Below are 22,301 nucleotides of genomic sequence, written 5' to 3' on the forward strand. Positions count from 1 at the left end.
AATTGTTCTCTTTCTTTTTGTGGCTAGGTTTTTAAATGAATTTCAGCATAGCAGTTTTGCTAGGATATAAAATAACAAGCCTGATTAAACAGGTTTAGTGTGTGTTTGTGTATCAGTGTGCACCAATATAAGTCATATTGTTTATAACTATCCAAATAATACAGTAGGTCAGGTGGAGGATATATTCATTTCAAGGCTACTTTTGGAAAGTCTGGCATCACAGAATTGAATTGCCACTTCATGTTCCTATTCCTCAAAGCAGCGATTGTTCTTTTAGATATTTTAGTCACATCGGCAGCAGGTCAGACTCCTGACGGGCCTCATTAGTAATGTTTGACTACAAATTACAGCAACCTGATTTCGGAACCAGCTATACAGAATCATTTAGCTCAAGGCCATAGGTTAGTGGATGAGTCATTGCTGGCAATAAATGTATTGGGAAGATTTCATAATCATCTGCAGAATATAGTAGTGAAAGTCGTTCTTCTACTAAAAACTAATAATTGCCTGTCAATGCATCTCACCAGGAAGCAGATTTTACCAGGTGAGTCTCAATGTTTCAATATTTTTTCATCTGAATCAGGGTTGTATGATTCCAGTGACAGACCTGATAGTTTTGCAATACATTTTCATTGTAGAGAGTTTGGTCAGCAGCTTTCTTCTCCAAGGTGTGTATCCTTATATTTCATCCTTTATGTTCTACAGAACTCCACATGGACCTGGACATAGCTGGTTTCACTTCTAGTGATATTGACTGTAGACAAACCCAAGGATTTTTAGACTCACTGTTTCAATATTGTTTTCTTCATGTGGCTGTAAGTTCTACATCTGAAGGTTTGGCAGGTGTCTTTTGAAAATTTTTGAAATACCTGATCTGGTAACTGATACCCTTTTTAAAATTACATTTTCAACTTTAATACCTTGGATTTCTTTTCTGCATGGATGCATTTATTTGACCTTTCATTTTTGCAACTGACTGAATTTTACAATATGATTTCTTGAAAGGGGTCCGTTCAAATGCTTTAAAAGTTCAGGTCCTGGCTTTGTTAGCCATTACTAAAGTTTGATGATTTCAGAAGCAGCATACTTGATCTTTATTTTTTTTTTTTTATTGTACACTTTCGTAATCATGGAAGTTTAATTTTGATTTATTGCTTACATTTTTGCCTAGTATGTCCAGAAATGTAATGAGAGGTTTAGAAATGTGAAATATTGCTTTAATCATTCTTAAGCCATGGAATTTTAGGATCTAAGAAACGCTGATTGTTCTATCAACCCGTATTTTAGTATTTTATGTGTTTTAAAAATGGTCATGTAGGAGTTTTTAGTTGTTTGTTTTGTTTTTTTAGGACTTGCAACACATCATTTTGATTAAAACATTTTGGATTTATTAGCCCTTTAACCAAATGCTTTTTCACTGAGAAATAAAATACCTAGAATATACATTTTCAGGAGTAATCCCTCCTTTGTCATCAATTAAAATTTACTTGAAGGGGGGAAATATTCACTTCACATCGCATGAGATAATAGTTAGAAACTTTGTTGGTGATCCCAAGGCTGTCTGTTTTTTTTTTGTTTTTTTGTTTTTTTGGACCATCTTCCTACAGTAATCTGGAACGTTACCATTGGAAACAATTAGAATTTTGTAGATTCAAAACACAAGATTAGGCTTTAAAATTAGGACTCTTAAGAGCCCATCAAGTTCATATATTAATTTCTGTGAACTTTGAAATAAGTAATCGAGTAAGTCATAAGGAACAAAATAGGTTGAAACCTAAAACTCCAGCCTCTAATAATGTGACTTAGATGAGTGCAGGTAATCGCTACTGCTCTCAGAGTTCCACCGTTAAAAGTACAGAATCCTTGCATTGTTTGGTAAAGTTGTTCTTGTTCATTTGTAGGTTTATTTGCTGTTGTATCTTTGCACAGAAACCTCCCTACAAGGCTCTACTTCACACATTTTTCATTATGTGTCTGCATAGTATATGTAAAGCTTGGGTAGAGGACTGTTTTGTTACGCAGTTCTCTAGGCATGCATGAACAGTCCTGCAGCTGTCACTACAATCATAAACTCAGTGTCTGATCTCTCTGGATCTGTTTCAAAACCGGAAAACCAGTTCAAGGACAGGTCAGGCATCATGTCCCAATATTCAGTTTAGAGTTTGACTACCATCCATTCATTTCACTGCCCTCATCTCTCTGTGAACCAGGCACATGGTGGTAGAATATAAATAATTTAGGTGGAATCAAACATAGTATAAGTGAATGATGGCTTCCTGTACTGCATATGCTGTAACTTACGGGATTGTTATTGAAGACTGATTTTCACCAGTACCATGTTCTGGGATTTGCATTTCCCATGATACCCTGTCCTGCTTCCAGACATGCAGACCGCGCTGCTTATCTATTATATAAGTAATAGCAAATTAACTAGTAAATAAACGTTTACTGAAGTTGCTTAAAAGGTGTCCATCTTAAACTCTTGAAAGCTGCAAACATTCATCTGCTTCAGAATCTTCATGGATAAGGTTGCATGAGTGAGGTTTAAATAGACTGAATATGCTTTTAGCAGAGAGTTCTTTAAATAGTTGCTTTTTCTAAAGGAAATGACTTAAACGTAGACTTGATCAGAAGCACAAAACAAATAATTGTATTAAACTATCATATGAACTTCAAAAGACTAATTTGAAAGTCAAGTTGCATTATAAACATATGAACTGAACATATTGCACTTCAGTAGATTATGGTGTTGAAATAAAATGTTAGAGAAGTAATTGTGGAAAGACAAGGGACCATGCAGAGGTTTCTTGCAGCCACTGGATTAACTTGTTTAAGGTTGGCTTGAAAAGCCTGCTTTTACCCAAGGCAAAACACAGTAGATTTGCATAATCAACAAATGCAAGATAACCAGACAATGCAATAGCACTTAGTCTGAACTTCAAATGAGTAGTAGATTTTTTTCTGACAATTTTAAAAGTTATGTCTATTACCACGACGACTGTACCATGTGACAGCCATCAGCCGATCACAAATGCATACACATACCTTGTGACAGCCATCAACCAATCACAAATGCATATACGTTTATGCTTTGAATTCTTGCACATGCTCAGTAGGAGCTGGTAACTCAAAGTTTAAATATAAAAAGACTGTGCACATTTTGTTAATTGAAGTAAATTGGAAAGTTGTTTAAAATTGCATGATCTTTCTGAATAAGGAAAGTTTAATTTTGACTTAAGTGTCCCTTTAAATACACAGAAAGAAAAAAGCACTCAAAGCAGGGAATGAACATTACTGTAATAGCTTGTTCTATGGCTAGTTACCATCCTAGGAGCAACCTCTTTTTGCCCAGCATGTGTCTTTCAAATAGAACGTTCTTGCATTATATCAGTCTGGTCCCCAAAATACCAGGTAATCCCCCTCTGAGAGACATAGCAAATCCCAGACATACATTTTAGCCTAGTGTAAGCTTCATCAGTGAGGTGTAGCCATATCATTTTAGGTACATTGGGCAACCGGTCCACTTCTGGTTTCTCGCCATCACCCTTAGGGAGACTTCCCCCAAGGGTCATAATTTGCATAAATAAAAAGAAGAGCTCAAACCAGGAACAAAAAATAGCGTAATAGCTGGTTTTATGACTACCACCCCAGGAGAAGCATTTTGTTTCTCAGTATGTGCCTTTCACAGAAAAAAGTACAGTCCAGACCCGTAATACCAGGCAATACACCTCCTGATCATGAGACATGGCAAACCCCAGATGTACAATTCGGCCTATTGTGGGTCTCGTCCGTGACGTTCAGCCATATCCCTCTAGGCACATTTAACAACAGTTCTATATCTGGTTTCCCACCATAACCCTTTCTGTGTAACTATGTCTATTATAAATATGGTAGTATCCATAAGAGTGAAGGGGAAAACCTGACATGGACTCCTTGCCCAATGTGCCTAGAGGGATATGGCTGCACCTCACTTACAAGGCCCACAGAAAGCCAAAACAATTGTCTGAGGTTGCAGTGTTTCTTGTTCAGTGGAGGATTGCCTAGTGGCTTGCTAAAGAACAAGCTACTGAGCAGTTTTTCATTCCTGGTTGAGCGTAAATAGGGATATAGATAAAAGCTAATGCTTTGTAAGCTTAGCACTTTGCTGGGAACTCTTTCATAAATCTTCAAAATGTTAATAGTGAGAATACCGTTTTAAAATATATTTAAAATCATGTTAATTCTATTTTTTTAATTCTTTTAATATTACATTGTTTTTTCCAGTTATGGCTGTTCCTACACGAGGTACAAGACAGGGGTCTTCAATGGAGGAGTCAGTGGACAATTTATTGCAGCGCATGGCACACAGTGAGACGCAGACTAATATGGACAAGACTTTAGAAGCAGTGCTTATTAACAATGCCTCTGCCCCAGCTTCCTCTAGTCCAGCTAGAATGCACAGCAGGGATAAAGGTCAAGGAAAGCTAGACAATGTGATGATTTCATCAGCAGACTCTCCCTTTGATGGCATGGGGGGAATTTCAGGCAGGCATCCCAACAGCTGTCCCCCTCACCACCTGAAGAGGAGCATGGTGGAAGCTATACAGAAACAGGCTAGGAAAATTTACAACTATGATAAAATCCTTGCAACTAAAAAGAACTTGGATCATGTAAACAAGATACTTAAAGCCAAAAAGCTTCAGAGACAGTCACGCACAGGAAATAACTTTGTGAAGAGGCGACCTGGCAGGCCCAGAAAGTACCCACTAGATGCTCTTCAGACTGCCCAGCTTGTCAGCTGTATTGTTGATGACAGGGGAGGAAGCAACACAAGGTCAGACACAGTCACTGATATAATTGAAGCTGTTGTGCAGGGTGTGAATCGGGGAGTTGAGCATAGAAAAGGCTGTAAGAGGAAACATATGGACACTGAGATGCAAATGGATAAAAGGCAGAAAGCTCTATTGGATGAAGATCAGGACAGTGGTACAAGGTATTTTACCAGCACACCCTATTCAGCTATGTGGCTATGATAAACTTAGGCAGTCTCTTTAGAAATGTAGAGTTTTAGATTTTATGTTAACAAAGGGTGTCTGAAGTACTTTGTTTAAAATATACGCTTTTAATTGGTTTGTTTCGATCATCAAGATAAATGAGGATCATTTGTGTATATACATTACCATATATAAATTAATTCGGTTTAGAATTTGCATGTAAAACAGTGTCATTTTATCCCACTGATATGTATATTAATATGCTAAATTTTATTTAAAAAAAACAAACAATAAAATGAACATTTTAAATTCAGCATATAATTGAAAAGTAATTTCTGCAAGAAAGAGTTTGTCTCAGTTTCCACTTTAAATGTATTTGTGGTTCCTTCTATTTTAGCCTTTCAGAGTTTGGTGCAACAATTGTCTCACCGACCCATGACATTAGTAAGGTCCATGAGGAACATGATTGTTCTGTGGTCCGTCTTTTGGGTCCTCTTGTTCAGCGAGAAAAAAAGGTTGCCCGCCCTCCCAAAAAGAAATTCCAGAAGGCAGGATTGTTCTCTGATGTTTACAAGACTACCGAGTAGGTATACGTTTCACAGCTAGGTTCCTACACTCTTGTAAATTTACATTTCAAATGTATTATATGATTAAAATTATTCACATAATGCAATAAAAATGTATGTATGTTTATCTGTCTTTCTTAATGTGACTTCAGGTTTTCTTTCATACAGGTGGTAAGAGGCCACGATCCATTACTCCTGGGAATTACTCTTCCCTGCCACTAGAAGGAGGCAAAGATTTAGATCCTTGGCATTGTGCTCGGACTGTCTAGGTTCAGCTTCTGAGCTGTACACACACTGTTTTTTTTTCATCTTCCTGTTCCCTTGGGGTTCTTGGCTTTAGTGCTCGCCAATAGCGCAGGTGCACTACAGTTTAACAGTTTTAGTGCACTTTTTAGCACACCTTTTCTTTGATATACTCCTTTCCTGTTCCTGTCTTCATTTAACCGATTCAGTGTGTAAGGAAGGCTCCCAAGACCAGTGTAGGTGGTAAGGCACTCTGATCAACAGATCTTGGTTTCAAATTTGGAGTACAAATTTTATTTAACCCTTTATGTGCTTGCTTATTTGCTATGTAAACCTTTTTCAACATTATGTTGACAGTACCTTATTATTATTGTTACTGTTTCTCTCTTGAAGGTTTGTTTGTTTGGTTGGTTGTTTTTTTTATTACTTTATTTATTTAAGAAAACTTAAATGCCGTTACAAATGCCTGGAGAGGATACATAACAAAAAAAATAAGCTCATTATTAACAATAAAGATACAACTACAATAATTAGTATTGTTTTTTTAGTTGGCAAACTCCCGTAATGTTAATTCAAGAAAAGTGACAAGATCTGTGTGACATTCAAGTTTTTTTTTTCTTCTAAATTTCAAATAAATAAAAGGAACACAACAAACAAACAAAAAAAACTAACCAATTGGAAAAGCCTAGGCACGAACAAAGATGCCTGCAGAGGTTATATTAATAAGAGTAAAGATACCATCAACATTGAAGATACAGTTACTAACATCCATGCTAGATCTATATGCAATCAGTTCTGGCAATGTTAGTTCACGGAGGATAACAGGGTCCATGTGATACTCAGGCATTCCCAAATTCCTAACAATTTAAAAATAAAATCAGAGAACATACTGCTCTTCATCTAAATAACTATAACAAAGAACCCAAAAAGGTACCTTGTGAAGATTTAACTATGGGCGATTGGACATGCCCCCAGCCCCATGACCTTCTGTCAGAAACCAGTTGTGCCTACGTTGATGATGATTAGGAGGCAGATAAGCACCATCTACTCTGTAAGTTTTCATTGAGCATAAATATGGAATATTAAAAAGGTTGTAAAAATGCTGTTCTTTAAGGGAGCTGAGATATATAACAGAATAAAGGCGTTTCCCTCTTGATGGTTAATGTGCCTTTTCTTCTTTTTGGGGTTACCTATTTGTGTGCTTTATATTGCCTATTTACTTCAGTCTATCTCTGATACTTAAAGCTATTTCCTTACTGGTACTATGGAGACACCTGGTGCATCTCAATCCTCTGGTCCATCAACTGATTGTCTAGAAGTAAAGACCCACTGTTACTTTAACCCTTTACAATTTGTGTTTGTGTTGTAAGTAATCTCAGGATTATTCCCCTGCTTATTTTTGTACCTCATGTGCTGAATCTATTTCTAACTCTAAACAGGGTTTTACGGCACTTCAGAGTGTGCAACTGTTTTTACCCTACCAAATTTGTTCTTCTCCAATATTTTGGGATTATTTTCACTCTGTAAGAGAGATTTTACCTTGTTTGCCTCAATCTGTTAAGCACAGACATTTTCAAGGATTTGAAGGTGGTCCTTTGTTATCATTTTGTTCATCAGGCACTTCCCATAGGATCAGCCCCTCTAAGTTACCCATTGATGATAGGGGTGTCTCTGACTATAAGGACTCTCTCTGAGGGCCTGATGATCAACAACTTGCTGCCATGGAGAGAAATAACAAATAATCCTTGTGATTTTTTTTTTAGAATTTTTTATTTTAATGTAGGATTATCTTCTTCACATACAGAACCCTAACACTGTATAGTGAGATAAACATTACTCAAGCTAAAATGTTGTGTTTTTAAAATTGAGGGACCTCGCCCTAATGATGAGAATTCTTAGATCATCTTATCTGAGCATAGAGATCATTGAGCCCTGAGTCTTAGGACCCTATTGCTGCCCTTTAAAAGGACAGGCAACTCCAAAATTTAAATTTTTAAAAAGTTACATAATCCCTTTATTACCCATTCCCCAGTTTTGCACAGCCAACATGGTTATATTAATATATTTTCTTTCATGTAATTAGCAAGAGTCCATGAGCTAGTGACGTATGGGATATACATTCCTACCAGGAGGGGCAAAGTTTCCCAAACCTCAAAATGCCTATAAATACACCCCTCACCACACCCACAATTCAGTTTTACAAACTTTGCCTCCCGTGGAGGTGGTGAAGTAAGTTTGTGCTAGATTCTACAATGATATGCGCTTTGCAGCAGGCTGAAGCCCGGTTTTCCTCTCAGAGTGCAGTGAATGTCAGAGGGATGTGAAGAGAGTATTGAATACAATGGTCTTCCTCTAGGGGATCTATTTCATAGGTTCTCTGTTATTGGTCGTAGAGATTTCTTCTCCTACCTCCCTTTTCAGATCGACGATATACTCTTATATACCATTACCTCTACTGATTCTCGTTTCAGTACTGGTTTGGCTTTCTACTAATATGCAGATGAGTGTCTTAGGGTAAGTAAGTCTTATTTTATTTATGACACTCTAAGCTATGGTTGGGCACTTTATATGTAAAGTTCTAAATATATGTTTTAAACTTATATTTGCCATGATTCAGGATAATCAGTATTCCTTCTTTCAGACTGTCAGTTTCATTATTTTGGGATAATGCATATGAATAAATATTTTTTCTTACCTTAAAATTTTTTTCAATTGACTTTTTTCCCTGCGGGCTGTTAGGCTCGCGGGGGCAGAAAATCCTTCAATTTATTGCGTCATTTTTGGCGCAAACTTTTTTGGCGCAAAATTTTGTCATTTCCAGCGCCATAGTTGACGCCGGAAGTTTGCTCATAGTAAACCCAGTAAAGGCTCAGGCATTTCTGAAATGTGTTTCAGACCTAGAGTCGGCTGGGGTAATTATGCCAGTTCCAGTTATGGAACGGGGTCTGGGGTTTTACTCAAATCTATTTATTGTACCAAAGAAGGAGAATTCCTTCAGACCAGTTCTGGATCTAAAAATATTGAATCGTTATGTAAGGATACCAACATTCAAAATGGTGACTATAAGGACTATTCTGCCTTTTGTTCAGCAAGGGCATTATATGTCTACAATAGACTTACAGGATGCATATCTTCATATTCCAATTCATCCAGATCACTATCAGTTCCTGAGATTCTCTTTTCTAGACAAGCATTACCAGTTTTTTGCTCTTCCGTTTGGCCCAGCAACAGCTCCAAGGATCTTTTCGAAGGTTCTCGGTGCCCTTCTCTCTGTAATCAGAGAACAGGGTATTGCGGTATTTCCTTATTTGGACGATATCTTGGTACTTGCTCAGTCTTTACATTCTGCAGAATCTCATACGAATCAACTTGTGTTTTTTCTTCAAAAACATGGTTGGAGGATCAATTTACCAAAGAGTTCCTTGATTCCTCAGACAAAGGTAACCTTTTTGGGTTTCCAAATATATTCAGTGTCCATGACTTTGTCTCTAACAGAAAAGAGACGTCTGAAATTGGTTTCAGCTTGTCGAAACCTTCAGTCTCAATTGTTCCCTTCGGTAGCATTGTGCATGGAAATTCTAGGTCTCATGACTGCTGCATCGGACGCGATCCCTTTTGCTTGTTTTCACATGAGACCTCTCCAGCTTTGTATGCTGAACCAGTGGTGCAGGGATTATACAAAGATATCACAATTAATATCCTTAAATCCCAATGTTCAATCTTCTCTGACTTGGTGGTTGAATCACCATCGTTTAATTCAAGGGGCCTCTTTTGTTCGTCCAACCTGGACTGTGATCTCAACAGATGCGAGTCTTTCAGGTTGGGGAGCTGTATGGGGATCTCTGACAGCGCAGGGGGTTTGGGAATCTCAGGAGGCGAGATTACCAATCAACATTTTGGAACTCTGTGCGATTTTCAGAGCTCTTCAGTTCTGGCCTCTTCTGAAGAGAGAATCGTTTATTTATTTTCAGACAGACAATGTCACAACCGTGGCGTATGTCAATCATCAATGTGGGACTCACAGTCCTCAGGCTATGAAAGAAGTATCTCGGATACTTGTATGGGCGGAATCCAGCTCCTGTCTAATTTCTGCAGTTCACATCCCAGGTGTAGACAATTGGGAACGGATTATCTCAGTCGCCAGACGTTACATCCGGGCGAATGGTCTCTTCACCCAGAGGTATTTCTTCAGATTGTTCAAATCTGGGGACTTCCAGAAATAGATCTGATGGCCTCTCATCTAAACAAGAAACTTCCCAGGTATCTGCCCAGATTCAGGGATCCTCAGGCGGAGGCAGTGGACACGTTGTCGCTTCCTTGGAATTATCATCCTGCCTATATCTTTCCGCCTCTAGTTCTTCTTCCAAAAGTGATTTCCAAAATTCTAATGGAGCGTTCGTTTGTACTGCTGGTGGCTCCAGCATGGTATGCGGATCTCATTCGGAGGGCCAGTTGCCAACCTTGGACACTTCCGTTAAGACCAGACCTTCTATCTCAAGGCCCATTTTTCCATCAGGATCTCAAATCATTAAATTTGAAGGTATGGAAATTGAACGCTTGATTCTTAGTCATGGAGGTTTCTCTGACTCAGTGATTAATACTATTTTACAGGCTCGTAAATCTGTAGGAAGATTTAATATCGAGTCTGGAAGACTTACATTTCTTGGTGTTCTTCTCATAAATTTTCTTGGCATTCTTTTAGAATTCCTAGAATTTTACAGTTTCTTCAGGATGGTTTGGATAAGGGTTTGTCTGCAAGCTCTTTGAAAGGACAAATCTCTGCTCTTTCTGTTCTTTTTCACAGAAAGATTGCTAATCTTCCTGATATTCATTGTTTTGTACAGGCTTTGGTTCGTATCATGCCTGTCATTAAGTCAATCTCTCCTCCTTGGAGTCTTAATTTGGTTCTGAGGGCTTTACAGGCTCCTCCGTTTGAACCTATGCATTCTCTGGATATTAAATTACTTTCTTGGAAAGTTTTGTTCCTTTTGGCCATCTCTTCTGCTAGAAGAGTTTCTGAGTTATCTGCTCTTTCTTGTGAATCTCCTTTTCTGATTTTTCATCAGGATAAGGCGGTGTTGCGGACTTCATTTAAATTTGTACCTATGGTTGTGAATTCTAACTTCATTAGTAGAGAAATTGTTGTTCCTTCATTGTGTCCTAATCCTAAGCATTCTCTAGAGAGATCTTTACATTCTTTGGATGTAGTGAGAGCTTTGAAATATTATGTTGAAGCTACTAAAGGTTTTAGAAAGACTTCTAGTCTATTTGTTATCTTTTCTGGTTCCAGGAAAGGTCAGAAGGCTTCTGCCATTTCATTGGCATCTTAGTTAAAATCTTTGATTCATCATGCTTATGTAGAGTCGGGTAAGTCCCCGCCTCAAAGGATTACGGCTCATTCTACTAGGTCAGTTTCTACTTCCTGGGCTTTTAGGAATGAAGCTTCTGTTGATCAGATTTGCAAAGCAGCAACTTGGTCTTCTTTGCATACTTTTACTAAATTCTACCATTTTGATGTTTTCTCTTCTTCTGAAGCAGTTTTTGGTAGAAAAGTACTTCAGGCAGCTGTTTCAGTTTGATTCTTCTGCTTATAATTTCAGTTTTTTTCATTTTAAGATTAAAACTTTTTGATTTGGGTTGTAGATAATTTTTTCAGCGGAATTGGCTGTCTTTATTTTATTCCTCCCTCTCTAGTGACTCTTGCGTGGAAGTTCCACATCTTGGGTATCTGCTATCCCATACGTCACTAGCTCATGGACTCTTGCTAATTACATGAAAGAAAACATAATTTATGTAAGAACTTACCTGATAAATTCATTTCTTTCATATTAGCAAGAGTCCATGAGGCCCACCCTTTTTGTGGTGGTTATGATTTTTTTGTATAAAGCACAATCATTCCAATTCCTTATTTTTTTATGCTTTTGCTCCTTTCTTATCACCCCACTTCTTGGCTATTCGTTAAACTGAATTGTGGGTGTGGTGAGGGGTGTATTTATAGGCATTTTGAGGTTTGGGAAACTTTGCCACTCCTGGTAGGAATGTATATCCCATACGTCACTAGCTCATGGACTCTTGCTAATATGAAAGAAATGAATTTATCAGGTAAGTTCTTACATAAATTATGTTTTTACCTCTTTGATTACCTTGTATCTAAGCCTCTTCTGACAGCCCCCTGATCACATGACTTTATATTATGTTGACTTGCATTTTAGTCTATTAGTGCTGTGTTATGCACAACTTCACGGGCATGAGCATAATGTTATCTATATGGCCCACAGGAGCTAGCAGTATCCTGTTGTGAAAAGCAAATAAAAAAGCATGTTATAAGAGGCTTTCTGTAGTGGCTTAGAAACAGGCAGAAATTTAGAGGTTTAATTGTTAGAAAGTATATAAATATAACAATGTTGGTTGTGCAAAGCTGGGGAATGGGTAGTAAATGCATTATCTATCTTTTAAAACGATAATAATTTTGGTGTTGACTGTCTCTTTAATTTCAGGCTTGAGCATATTTATACTTTTTTGCAGGTAGAGGATTGTCCTGCTACAGTTAAGCAACCTGTTAAAAGGATTCATATATTTTTTGAGGCAGCTCCCAAGCAGCCTTTCATTTTTCCCAGTCCCTGATTCAATTTCTTGACTTATTCCTAAGGAATGGCAAAAGCCAATTATTTCTTCTGTTCCATCTACCAAGTTTAAATCTGTTTCCTCTTCCTTCTGTTAATAAAGGGATTTCGGAAACTGTTCCTAAGGTAGATGCAGCTATTTCCAGCCAGGTGTACCACTATTCCTTTTGAGGATAGTTCCTCTTTTAAGGATCCTTTCAGCTTGCAGGTTTTATATTTAGACATGCAGTCAGTGTTGCTTTGTTGCCGCTGGATTGCTGTTTGGCATGACAACCTTTAAGAACTTGTTTTTAGGGAAACCAATTATGGTATTTAAGCACAGACTGCATTCTCTCTCTTTCCAGGGTAAATCTCTGTTTGAGTGTAGACTTGATGCTATTATTGCTACAGTCCTTGGGGATAATGGAACTTTTCTGCCCCAGGATAAGAAATGTAAGGGTAAGCTTAGATCTGCTGGTCGTTTTCATATCTTTATGCAATCTAAGGCTCAGAAAGATTCCCCCTCTCCCCAGAGTCACGGTTATTATATCAAGTTCTTGAGATTTGCTTTTCCCTGTGGCCTTCCCTTTAAGTCTGACTACAGCTCCCAGAGTGTTTACAAAAGTTTTGGGAGCTTTGTTGTCTGTTGCTTTAGGTTAAGGAGTTTCTTTACTTGGATGACATTCTGGTTCAGGCTCTCTCTTTCCATCTGGCTGTGTCTCACACTCAGATGGTACTTCAGTTGCTTCAGAATCACGGTTGGAAAATAAAGCTTCCAAAAAGCTCATTAACTCCTCAGTCGCGTGTGTATCTTTTCTGGAGTTCATATTCAATTCAATGACCATGCATTTGTCTTTGACAGATCACCGCAGACGGAAGCTGTAATAGGCCTGTGCCCTTCTGCAGCTGAATCCTCTCCCTTCTGTTGCTCAGTGCATGTACGTTGTGGCAAACTTATGAACTATGCAGGAATTGTTATTTAGGCTAATGGTTAAAATGTATGTTAAACTGTATGTTACTGTAATATGATTATATGTTTGATGTCATTGTATCAGTTCGGAAACCCCTTGTTGGGGAGACTGTTTTTAAAAGTTGGTTGTTTTTGCCGTTGAAAAAGAAGTCGTTGTTAACTCTCAGGCTATGTGTCGTCTAGTTCTTGGTGGAAAGGGGTTATTATTACAATTACAAAGAGTAGTTGCTTGCTTGTCTCTGCTTACCCAAAAAGATATTACAGATCCTACTGCCTCTCCGCTACAATTACCAAGAGTAGTTACTTGCTTGTCTCTGCCTACCCAAAAGATATTACAGATCCTACTGCCTCTGCGCTACATACATTTTCCCAGATTTTTCGGCCCTCCAATGCAGATGCTGCATTAATGGAAAAGGGACTGTGATGATCTGTCTCAGAGGCAGGGCAGGCCCTGACTTGGAGGCAGACTCAACAGTCCTTAGCTCATGGAGCCTCCATTCTTCAGCCAGTATGGGTAGTAATCTTTACAGATGCCAGCCAGTTAGGTTGGTATGCAGTGTGGAGGCCTCAGTGCAGGGAGTTTGGCCTCTGGAGGTGAGGTACCAATAAATATTCTGTAACTCCCTAGAGTTGGACTGACCTCAGACACAAATATTTTCTGAGATTTCAGATGGACATTGTCACAGCAGTTACTTATGTCAATCATCATGGAGGAACTCGTGGTTCCATAGCAATGAGGGAATTGACCTGTATCATCATAGGTTGGGCATGATTTCTTCCATCCACATTTTGGGTGTGAACAATTTGGAGGCAGACTTTCTGGTCTCTGAATAAGGCAGTCTTTAACCAAAATTGTGAGACATTGGGATTTACTAGAGATAAATTTCATGGCCTGTATTTTGAATCATTAACTGCCTCAGTATTGTACCAGGTCTCAGGACCCTTGGGTGAAGTCTGATAGATGCATTAGTGATTCCCTGGTCATTCAAACTGATTTACATTTTCCCTCCATTTGTGTTGCTATTCAGAGTGATAGCCAGAATCAAGCAAGAACAGGACTCAGCAATTCTTAATGCTCTAGCTTAGCATTGCAGAATTTGGTTTGCAGATCAGGTGCAGATTTCCTTGTGCCTACATAGGTAACTTCCTCTAAGAAAGGATCATCTCTCTCAAGGCCCTTTCTTTTATCAAGATCTCAACACTTTGACAGCATAGTGATTAAATGCTTAATTCTGTCTCAGGTTTTTCTGACAAGGTTATTAATACCCTAATTCAGACGTATTGATCTTAAGGTCTGGAAAACCTTTTTTGCATGGTGTTCTAGCAAAGGTTTTGGCTGGAATAATCCTAGAGTTCTTAAGTTCCTGCAGGAAGGTTTATATAAAGGTTTGTTCGCTGAATGGTCAGATTTTGGCTCTGTTTTGTTTCATAAGAAAATTCCTAAAGTTGCTGACTTTCAGGCCTTTATTCAGAGTGTGATCAGAATTTAACCAGTAAGCCATCAACTTTCTCCTCCTTGAAATCTTAATCTGTTTTTGTCCATTCTTAAAAATTCTCTTTTTGAACGCAAGCATGGTTAAGACCTTTAGCTTTTATCCTGGAAGTTTTTTTTCTTCTAGCAATTTCTTCAGCTAAAATGGGTTTCTGAGCTTCCAGCTTTGTCATCCAAATCTTCTTTTCTGATTTTGCATCACGATAGCACTAGCTATTCTTTTCTTCCAGAGGTAGTGTCAACAAATACTATCAATCAGGAAATTGTGGTTCCTTATTTTTGTCCAGCTTCAATTTGCTTGGCTTAATTGGTTGCAGTGAAAATTCCCCCTGAGTGCATTACTGCTCATTCCACTGATGCAATTGCTACTTCTTGGGCCTTTCTTATTGAGGCTTCAGATTTGTAAGGGAGCTACTTGGTTTTCTTTGCACACTTTTTCAAAGTTTTATCACTTTGATATATATGCTTAATCTAAGTCTGCTTTTGGCAGGACTTTTGGCCTACTTGGCTATATGCATGACTGAGAATCCTGAAAAGTGGGAGGGATTTAAAGCTCTAGTGTGTTGGGGTGTCTTTGTCGACCTCCTAGTATTTAGGAGGGGAATTCCCCCCCCCCCCCCACGTGATGACTTGTAGACTCTCACCATCATGAAAGAAATGTATTTAACAGATAAGCAGCCAATCCTGTGTGCAAAGCTCATAGGGAAAATTACAAAACAAAATTATTGTTATTTCTCTATGGGCTTTTCACCCAGGATTAGCTGGTATTAACTGCCTAAGTCCCTGAAAGAAGTGCAGCTGTCTGTGAGTGCTGGTGAGCACACAGGGCTGTGAGTTTTACAGGGTCATGGCATTTGTACCCAGTCTGATTTGAGAGTACAGTCCAGTTTGGTGTTTTGTATGTGTCTAGGAAAATTACAAAGGTTCTTTGTCATCCTTGTTTGTATCTTATTGTGTTTGGTTGACGCTACGCATTGTGTGGCTATAGGTTACAGACCCAGGGATGAAGAGACCATGACGTAGTCCTTGGCTTGAGCAAATTCTGTAACTAACTCTTCTGTTTTGCTTTTAACATAGCTGTGTGCTTGCAAGAGAGTGTGTTTTGTGTGTCTTTCACTCTCTATCTCACTTTTTTTAATTTATTATTATTATTAGCGCCACTATAGTCCTGGGTACAGAAATAGAGGAATACAATGTGTCTGAAGCTATACTAGGTTGGAGACAGTCTTATGAAAAGGGGTAGAGAGTTCCAGAGGACAGGAGCAGCACGAGAGAAGTCTCGGAGGTGGGAGTGGGATGTAGAGATAATAGGATAATAGTATGTCAGAGTTTGATTGAAGAGTATGGGTCAGGGAATATTTGGAGGTGAGAGAGGAAATATAGTTGGGAGTGAGACTGTTGAGTGCTTTTTAAGTTGGGGGTTAATACTTTAAATTGTATTTTTGATAGTATGGAGAGCCAGCGTAGAGACTGGCAGAGCGGAGCAGTTTATGCAAATCGCCGACTTATGTGGATGGGTCTAGCTGAAGTAGTTATAATAGATTGGAGAGATGAGAGGCAGTGTTTTGGAAAGCCATTTAGAAGTAGATTGCAATAGTCAATGCGTGACAAAATGAGGCAATGAATTGGTATTTTTTTAGGTTTTTTTGAGTATGGAAAGGATGAATTCTGGAAATGTTGCGTAGGTGTGCACGGAAGGATTTGGTAAGTGTTTGTATATGTGGGGTGAATGTCAAGCGTGTCCCCAAGACATTGGACCTGTGGTGAGGTGTTGAGAATAAAATCTCCAAAGAAATGTCAGATGTTGGATGTTCCGAAGACGTGGAATAAGAAGGAGCTCAGTTTTGGACAGATTGAGTTGCAGGTTGTGTGAGGACATCCAAGAGTAAATTGCAGAGAGACGGTTGGTGATCTGGTTGAGTGGGAGAGGGAGAGATATCAGGAGCATATAAGTGGTACTGGAACCAAAAGGAGGATATATAGAGAGACAAAAGTAAGGGGACCCAAGACAGAGCCTTGCGGTACTCTAAGAGAGGCAAAGGATCACAGCATGTGCTATTAAAGGAAACCGAAAACTAGTGGTTTGTGAGATATAAAGCAAACCAGGAGAGGGCTGTGTCTCAGATACCAAACGAATGTGGGATTTTTTGTAGGAGAGGATGGTCAACTGTGTCGAAAGCAGTGCATACATCCAGGAGAATTAGTGAGTAGTGTCCCTTTTGCTTTAGCTGATAACAGATCATTTGTTACTTAAAGGGACACTGAACCCAAATTTTTTCTTTCATGATTCAGATAGAGCATGCAATTTTAAGCAACTTTCTAATTTACTCCTATTATCAATTTTTCTTTGTTCTCTTGCTATTTTTATTTGAAAAAATAAGTGAGTGTGTTTAGGGCAGAAACCAGATTGTAGTGGATCAAGTAAGGAGTTAGTTGAGGCCAGTTGTTCCAATATATTGGCAGCAAAGGGAACGAAGGAGACCAGCCGATAGTTAAAAGGGGTGGAGGGGTTAAGGGAGGGCTTTTTTAGGATTGTGTGATTTATGCATGCTTGAATGTTTCAGGAAATGTGCCAGCAGTGGGAGACTGGTTATAGAGATGAGTTTACCTATCTATCTATCTATCTATCTAGCTATCTATCTAGCTATATATATATATATATATATATATGTCTGTGTGTGTGACAACTAAGTGTATCCGCCAAGCCGTGACTATGGTGAGAGTGTGGGCATGAAGGGGTTAATAGCACTCACCCTTTGGTTCCCTTACACCAGGGGTTAGCAACCTTGGCACCCCAGATGTTTTGGGACTAGATTTCCCATGATACTCAGACACACTTTAGGCTGGCTGAGTATCATGGGAAATGTAGTTCCAAAACATCTGGGGTGCCAAGGTTGCTGACCCCTACCTTTACACCTAAAGGATCACCAAATTAGACCCAAAATCCTGCCTACACAACCCCAGATTAACAATGCTGCCACCACCAAGAGTTTTGAATAAGGGTGTCTTGGAAACCCAATAATTCACATGACTAACAATTAGGTGGTATGACTTTAACCTTGTCTCAACAAACTGTGAATTCAGATATTAGAGTTCAAAGAAAGATATAGATTATTTATATGTTTAATTGCAAAAGACAAATACAGGTTACACATTGCAAAATTACAAAAACAGAAGACATACAAAAGAACAAGAATAAATGCAAAGATACAGTTCTTTAATATAAACTAAACACAATACCTACACTTGGCACATATTACCAAGCTTCAGTAGGTATGTGTGAGAACTTCTTTCCGATGTTACTCCTTCTGTCCCAGGCAAGTTTTGCCAATATCTTGCTATACATTAAATTATATCCGAGTCTCCCTTTGTCTTGTCTAGACTATAGCCCTTGGGTTAATTTGCGACCACTTTAGCCATTCCTTGCAAGTCCTTAACTCACAGTAGTAAAAAATGGCAGGCACCAGGAGTATATCATGACAATATATATATATATATATAAATCAGCACCACTGGTGTAATAAACAGAGAGTAGTCACTAACATAAGGTTCCCTAAACTAGAGATACGTTATGTAAGGTGCACGGTAGTGGTAATAAGAAATTGAATACAAAAAAAGAGAAAAAGACCACTATTAGCCAGCACTAGACTGTAACTCTAACATATACAATCACACATTCTACAAAGAGGCTGGAGAAAGAGGATGGCCCTCAACTATAACCATAAAAATATTTATTATAACAATAGACAACATGCAAATCTATTGCTAATCTACAATTGAAACATATCAGAAATATGTGAGTTAATTAGTAATACCATAAGTTCATATTATGTATTAACTGAACGTTCCAAAATAAATTCAGACTTGGGCAGTATAGATCCTTGAGGATATATTCTTGGTATGGAGCATACAAAAGTCAGGTTAGTTCTAACCACGGGACCAACATACTGTGAAGTTAACAAGCCACTAATGGTAGATATCCCATCACAGCACACACCCTGTATCTGTAATCCATCGGCATATATGTATCAAATTAATCCCAAAGCATTTATGGGCAGTCAAACCACAACACCCATGTCGATCAATGTTACACCTCCTGGTATGGAAATAATATAGGCAGCGAACTTGAAACCTTTCAGCCAATGATGCATAAAGTGATTAACAGCAGAAAATCATATTACCTGTATCGACACTGGCTTGGATACAATGCTGTGTCACCTTTTTCCTTTGGCGTGTTGCAGTTCACTTAGGTTCGCACTGTATTGCCTTAGTGCACATATGCTTCATTCCAAACTTTTTAGGGGTGGGTCTCCAACATATCTTCGCCTTAATATGTGTTGTGGTTACCGCAAATGATGATTCTGTAAAGGACAAGCTCAATTCCAATGATGTTAGGAAAATCTTTACAGAGGCACTTGAGTGCGTAAGCACGCCTCCGATCCTGGCCCATAGAAATCTGTAGGTTAGCAGTAGAGATCAGCGGTTTGCAGCTGATAAACTCGCTGTGTAAGCTACGCGCGTTTCACCCGTTCAAACATACAGGCTTCTTCTGGCTTGATTCTAATTGGAGGATCCCCTCCATTGTTTTAAACAATTTGCTCCGCCTTTGTTTCCAAATGTATTGCCCGGTGAAATGATACGTTTCATTTTAATGTTGACATTGTTACTAAATACTAATCTATTATTTACAAATTGTAGTATATCCGAACAATTCATTTAAAAGAAATCGGCCTTCTGAGTTTAACAAACTGAAATATTGGCTATGTTATAAAATTTGCCTAATTCGTTATTATTCTGAATTTATGTTGATCAAGTTTGTAAAAGCTTTTTACATAGTATCATTTAGTTTTTAAACAGATCCTAAATGATCTTATTTAATTCTAACAGTATCCATGTTTTTATTAGCAAAAACAACACTATATTTGTTCAGGTTCACAAAAAGGAGCTAAAGTTTATTTCTTCATTCATACCAAAGGGTTTTAAGCTTTTGGTGTTGAAAATCCATTTGCTTTCTTTGTATAATAGGATTTGATCCAAGTTGTCCCTTCTATGTTTAATGTCTACTAGTTCTAAGCCCCTAAAGCGCAAGATGTTTTTGTTGCTGTTGTGGAACTCCATGAAGTGTCTCGCTACACTACTAGTTTTTATGCAGTTATTTTTGATGTCACGTTTGTGTTCTTTAATCCTTTCCTTCAATTCTCTATAGGTTTTTCCTATATAGAATATTGGACAATTGCAAGATACCATGTACACTACTCCCTCACTTTTACAGGTTATATGACCCTTTACTCTATGTAGTGTTCCTGAGTTATCGTAGAACTTATCACCTGTCAACATATTCGTGCAAACTGAGCAGTGTGTGCATTTAAAGTTTCCATCTTTATATCTCTTTGTTGTAAGCCAATTATCACTATTGGATTTAAAGTGACTATGAACCAACATGTCCTTCAAGTTTGGTGCTCTCCTAGGGGTCATTAATGGTGTATGACCTACAAATTTGGCAATTGTTGGATCAACTAATAAAACATGCCAATGTTTATGCAGTATTGAGTGAATATCATGCCATCTGTTATTGTATGTACTAATAAATCTTGTACAAGAGTGGTCTATTATCTTGTCTTTACTGTCATATAGTAGAGTTTCTCTATCCTTCACTTTTGACTTGTCAAAGGCATTTTTGAGACTATCCTCTCTCTTTGAATCTTTGTTTTAATTGTTTAGTTTCTTATTTAAATTGATCAAAGTCTGTACAATTGTGTCTGTGCCTCAGATATTGGCCATATGGAATATTTTCAATAATTTTTTTAGGATGATGACTATCAAAGGAAAGGAGAACATTGCCTGCCGTATCTTTCCTATGTGTGGCAGTTTTCAATTCATTGTTTGAATTTATGATTCTTAAGTCCAGAAATGTTATTTCTTTCATGTAATTAGCAAGAGTCCATGAGCTAGTGACGTATGGGGATATACATTCCTACCAGGAGGGGCAAAGTTTCCCAAACCTTAAAATGCCTATAAATACACCCCTCACCACACCCACAATTTAGTTTTACAAACTTTGCCTCCCATGGAGGTGGTGAAGTAAGTTTGTGCTAGATTCTACGTTGATATGCGCTTCGCAGCAGGCTGGAGCCCGGTTTTCCTCTCAGAGTGCAGTGAATGTCAGAGGGATGTGAAGAGAGTATTGCCTATTTCAATTCAATGGTCTCCTTCTACGGGATCTATTTCATAGGTTCTCTGTTATCGGTCGTAGAGATTCATCTCTTACCTCCCTTTTCAGATCGACGATATACTCTTATATACCATTACCTCTACTGATTCTCGTTTCAGTACTGGTTTGGCTATCTACTATATGTAGATGAGTGTCTTAGGGTAAGTAAGTCTTATTTTATTATGACACTCTAAGCTATGGTTGGGCACTTTCTATGTAAAGTTCTAAATATATGTCTTTAAACTTATATTTGCCATTATTCAGGATAATCAGTATTCCTTTTAAAATTCAGACTGTCAGTTTCATTATTTGGGATAATGCATTTTAATTCAATTTATTTTTCTTTACCTTGAAAATTTTCAATTGATCATTTTTCCCTGTGTGCTGTTAGGCTTGCGGGGGCAGAAAATGTTTCTTTTTATTGCGTCATTCTTGGCGCTGACTTTTTTGGCGCAAAAATTTTGTCATTTCCGGCGCCGTAGTTGACGCCGGAAGTTGTATTCTGTTAATACGTCATTTTTGACGCATGTGTATTCAGACATTTTTTTGCGCCAAAAAATGTGGGCGTCGGTTCTAGCATCAGAGGATGTGGCATCATACTTGGCGCCAAATATATGGGCGTTGTATTTGGCGCCAATAATGTGGGCGTCATATTTAGCGCCAAAAAATGTGGGCGTATTTTTTGTTCACTTTTTTTCCTTACATTATTTAAACCTCACTTTTTTTATTGCTTCTGGTTTCTAGAAGCTTATTATTTTGCATTCTTTTCCCATTCCTGAAACTGTCATTTAAGGAATTTGATAATTTTGCTTTAAATATTGTTTTTTTCTATTACATATTGCAAGATTTCACTGTTCCTGTTTCAAAACAATCTGAGAGGATTCCTTTTGACTGAGTTCAGTCCTACCAAAGCTAAGTTCATTTATTTTAAATGTTATGAATGTTTATCTTTAGCTATGGTTTGTAATAAGTTATCATGATAAACTTTTACATGCAGAATCCATTAGTATTTCTGCTTTATATATTGCCATTCTTTTTACATCTTATGTACAAGAAATATTTAGATTTATAAGAAATATTTTTCTGATTCTATTTTAAAGGCTTTGTCTGACATTGTGCCTTCTAATAAAATTTTTAGGTCTTTTTCAAACTTCTTTTTTAATTATTGAAGTTTCAAATGACTAACAACATACTGATTTATCCTTCTCTGATGATGTTTTTTCTCATTCAGAATTTTCTTCATC

General features: G+C 37.9%; 1 protein-coding gene across 1 annotated transcript in view; it reads left to right on the plus strand.

Moving 5' to 3' along the window:
• Positions 1-22,301, plus strand: part of ASH1L (ASH1 like histone lysine methyltransferase) — a 505,039-nt gene that overhangs the window by 242,075 nt on the left and 240,663 nt on the right. The window contains exons 5-6 of the mRNA XM_053703215.1: positions 4,264-4,972; positions 5,371-5,556. Of these exons, the coding sequence (XP_053559190.1) occupies positions 4,264-4,972; positions 5,371-5,556 (895 nt within the window). The remainder of the gene's footprint in view (positions 1-4,263; positions 4,973-5,370; positions 5,557-22,301) is intronic.

The sequence above is a fragment of the Bombina bombina genome, chromosome 1 (assembly GCF_027579735.1).
Source record: "Bombina bombina isolate aBomBom1 chromosome 1, aBomBom1.pri, whole genome shotgun sequence".
Classification (NCBI taxonomy): domain Eukaryota; kingdom Metazoa; phylum Chordata; class Amphibia; order Anura; family Bombinatoridae; genus Bombina; species Bombina bombina.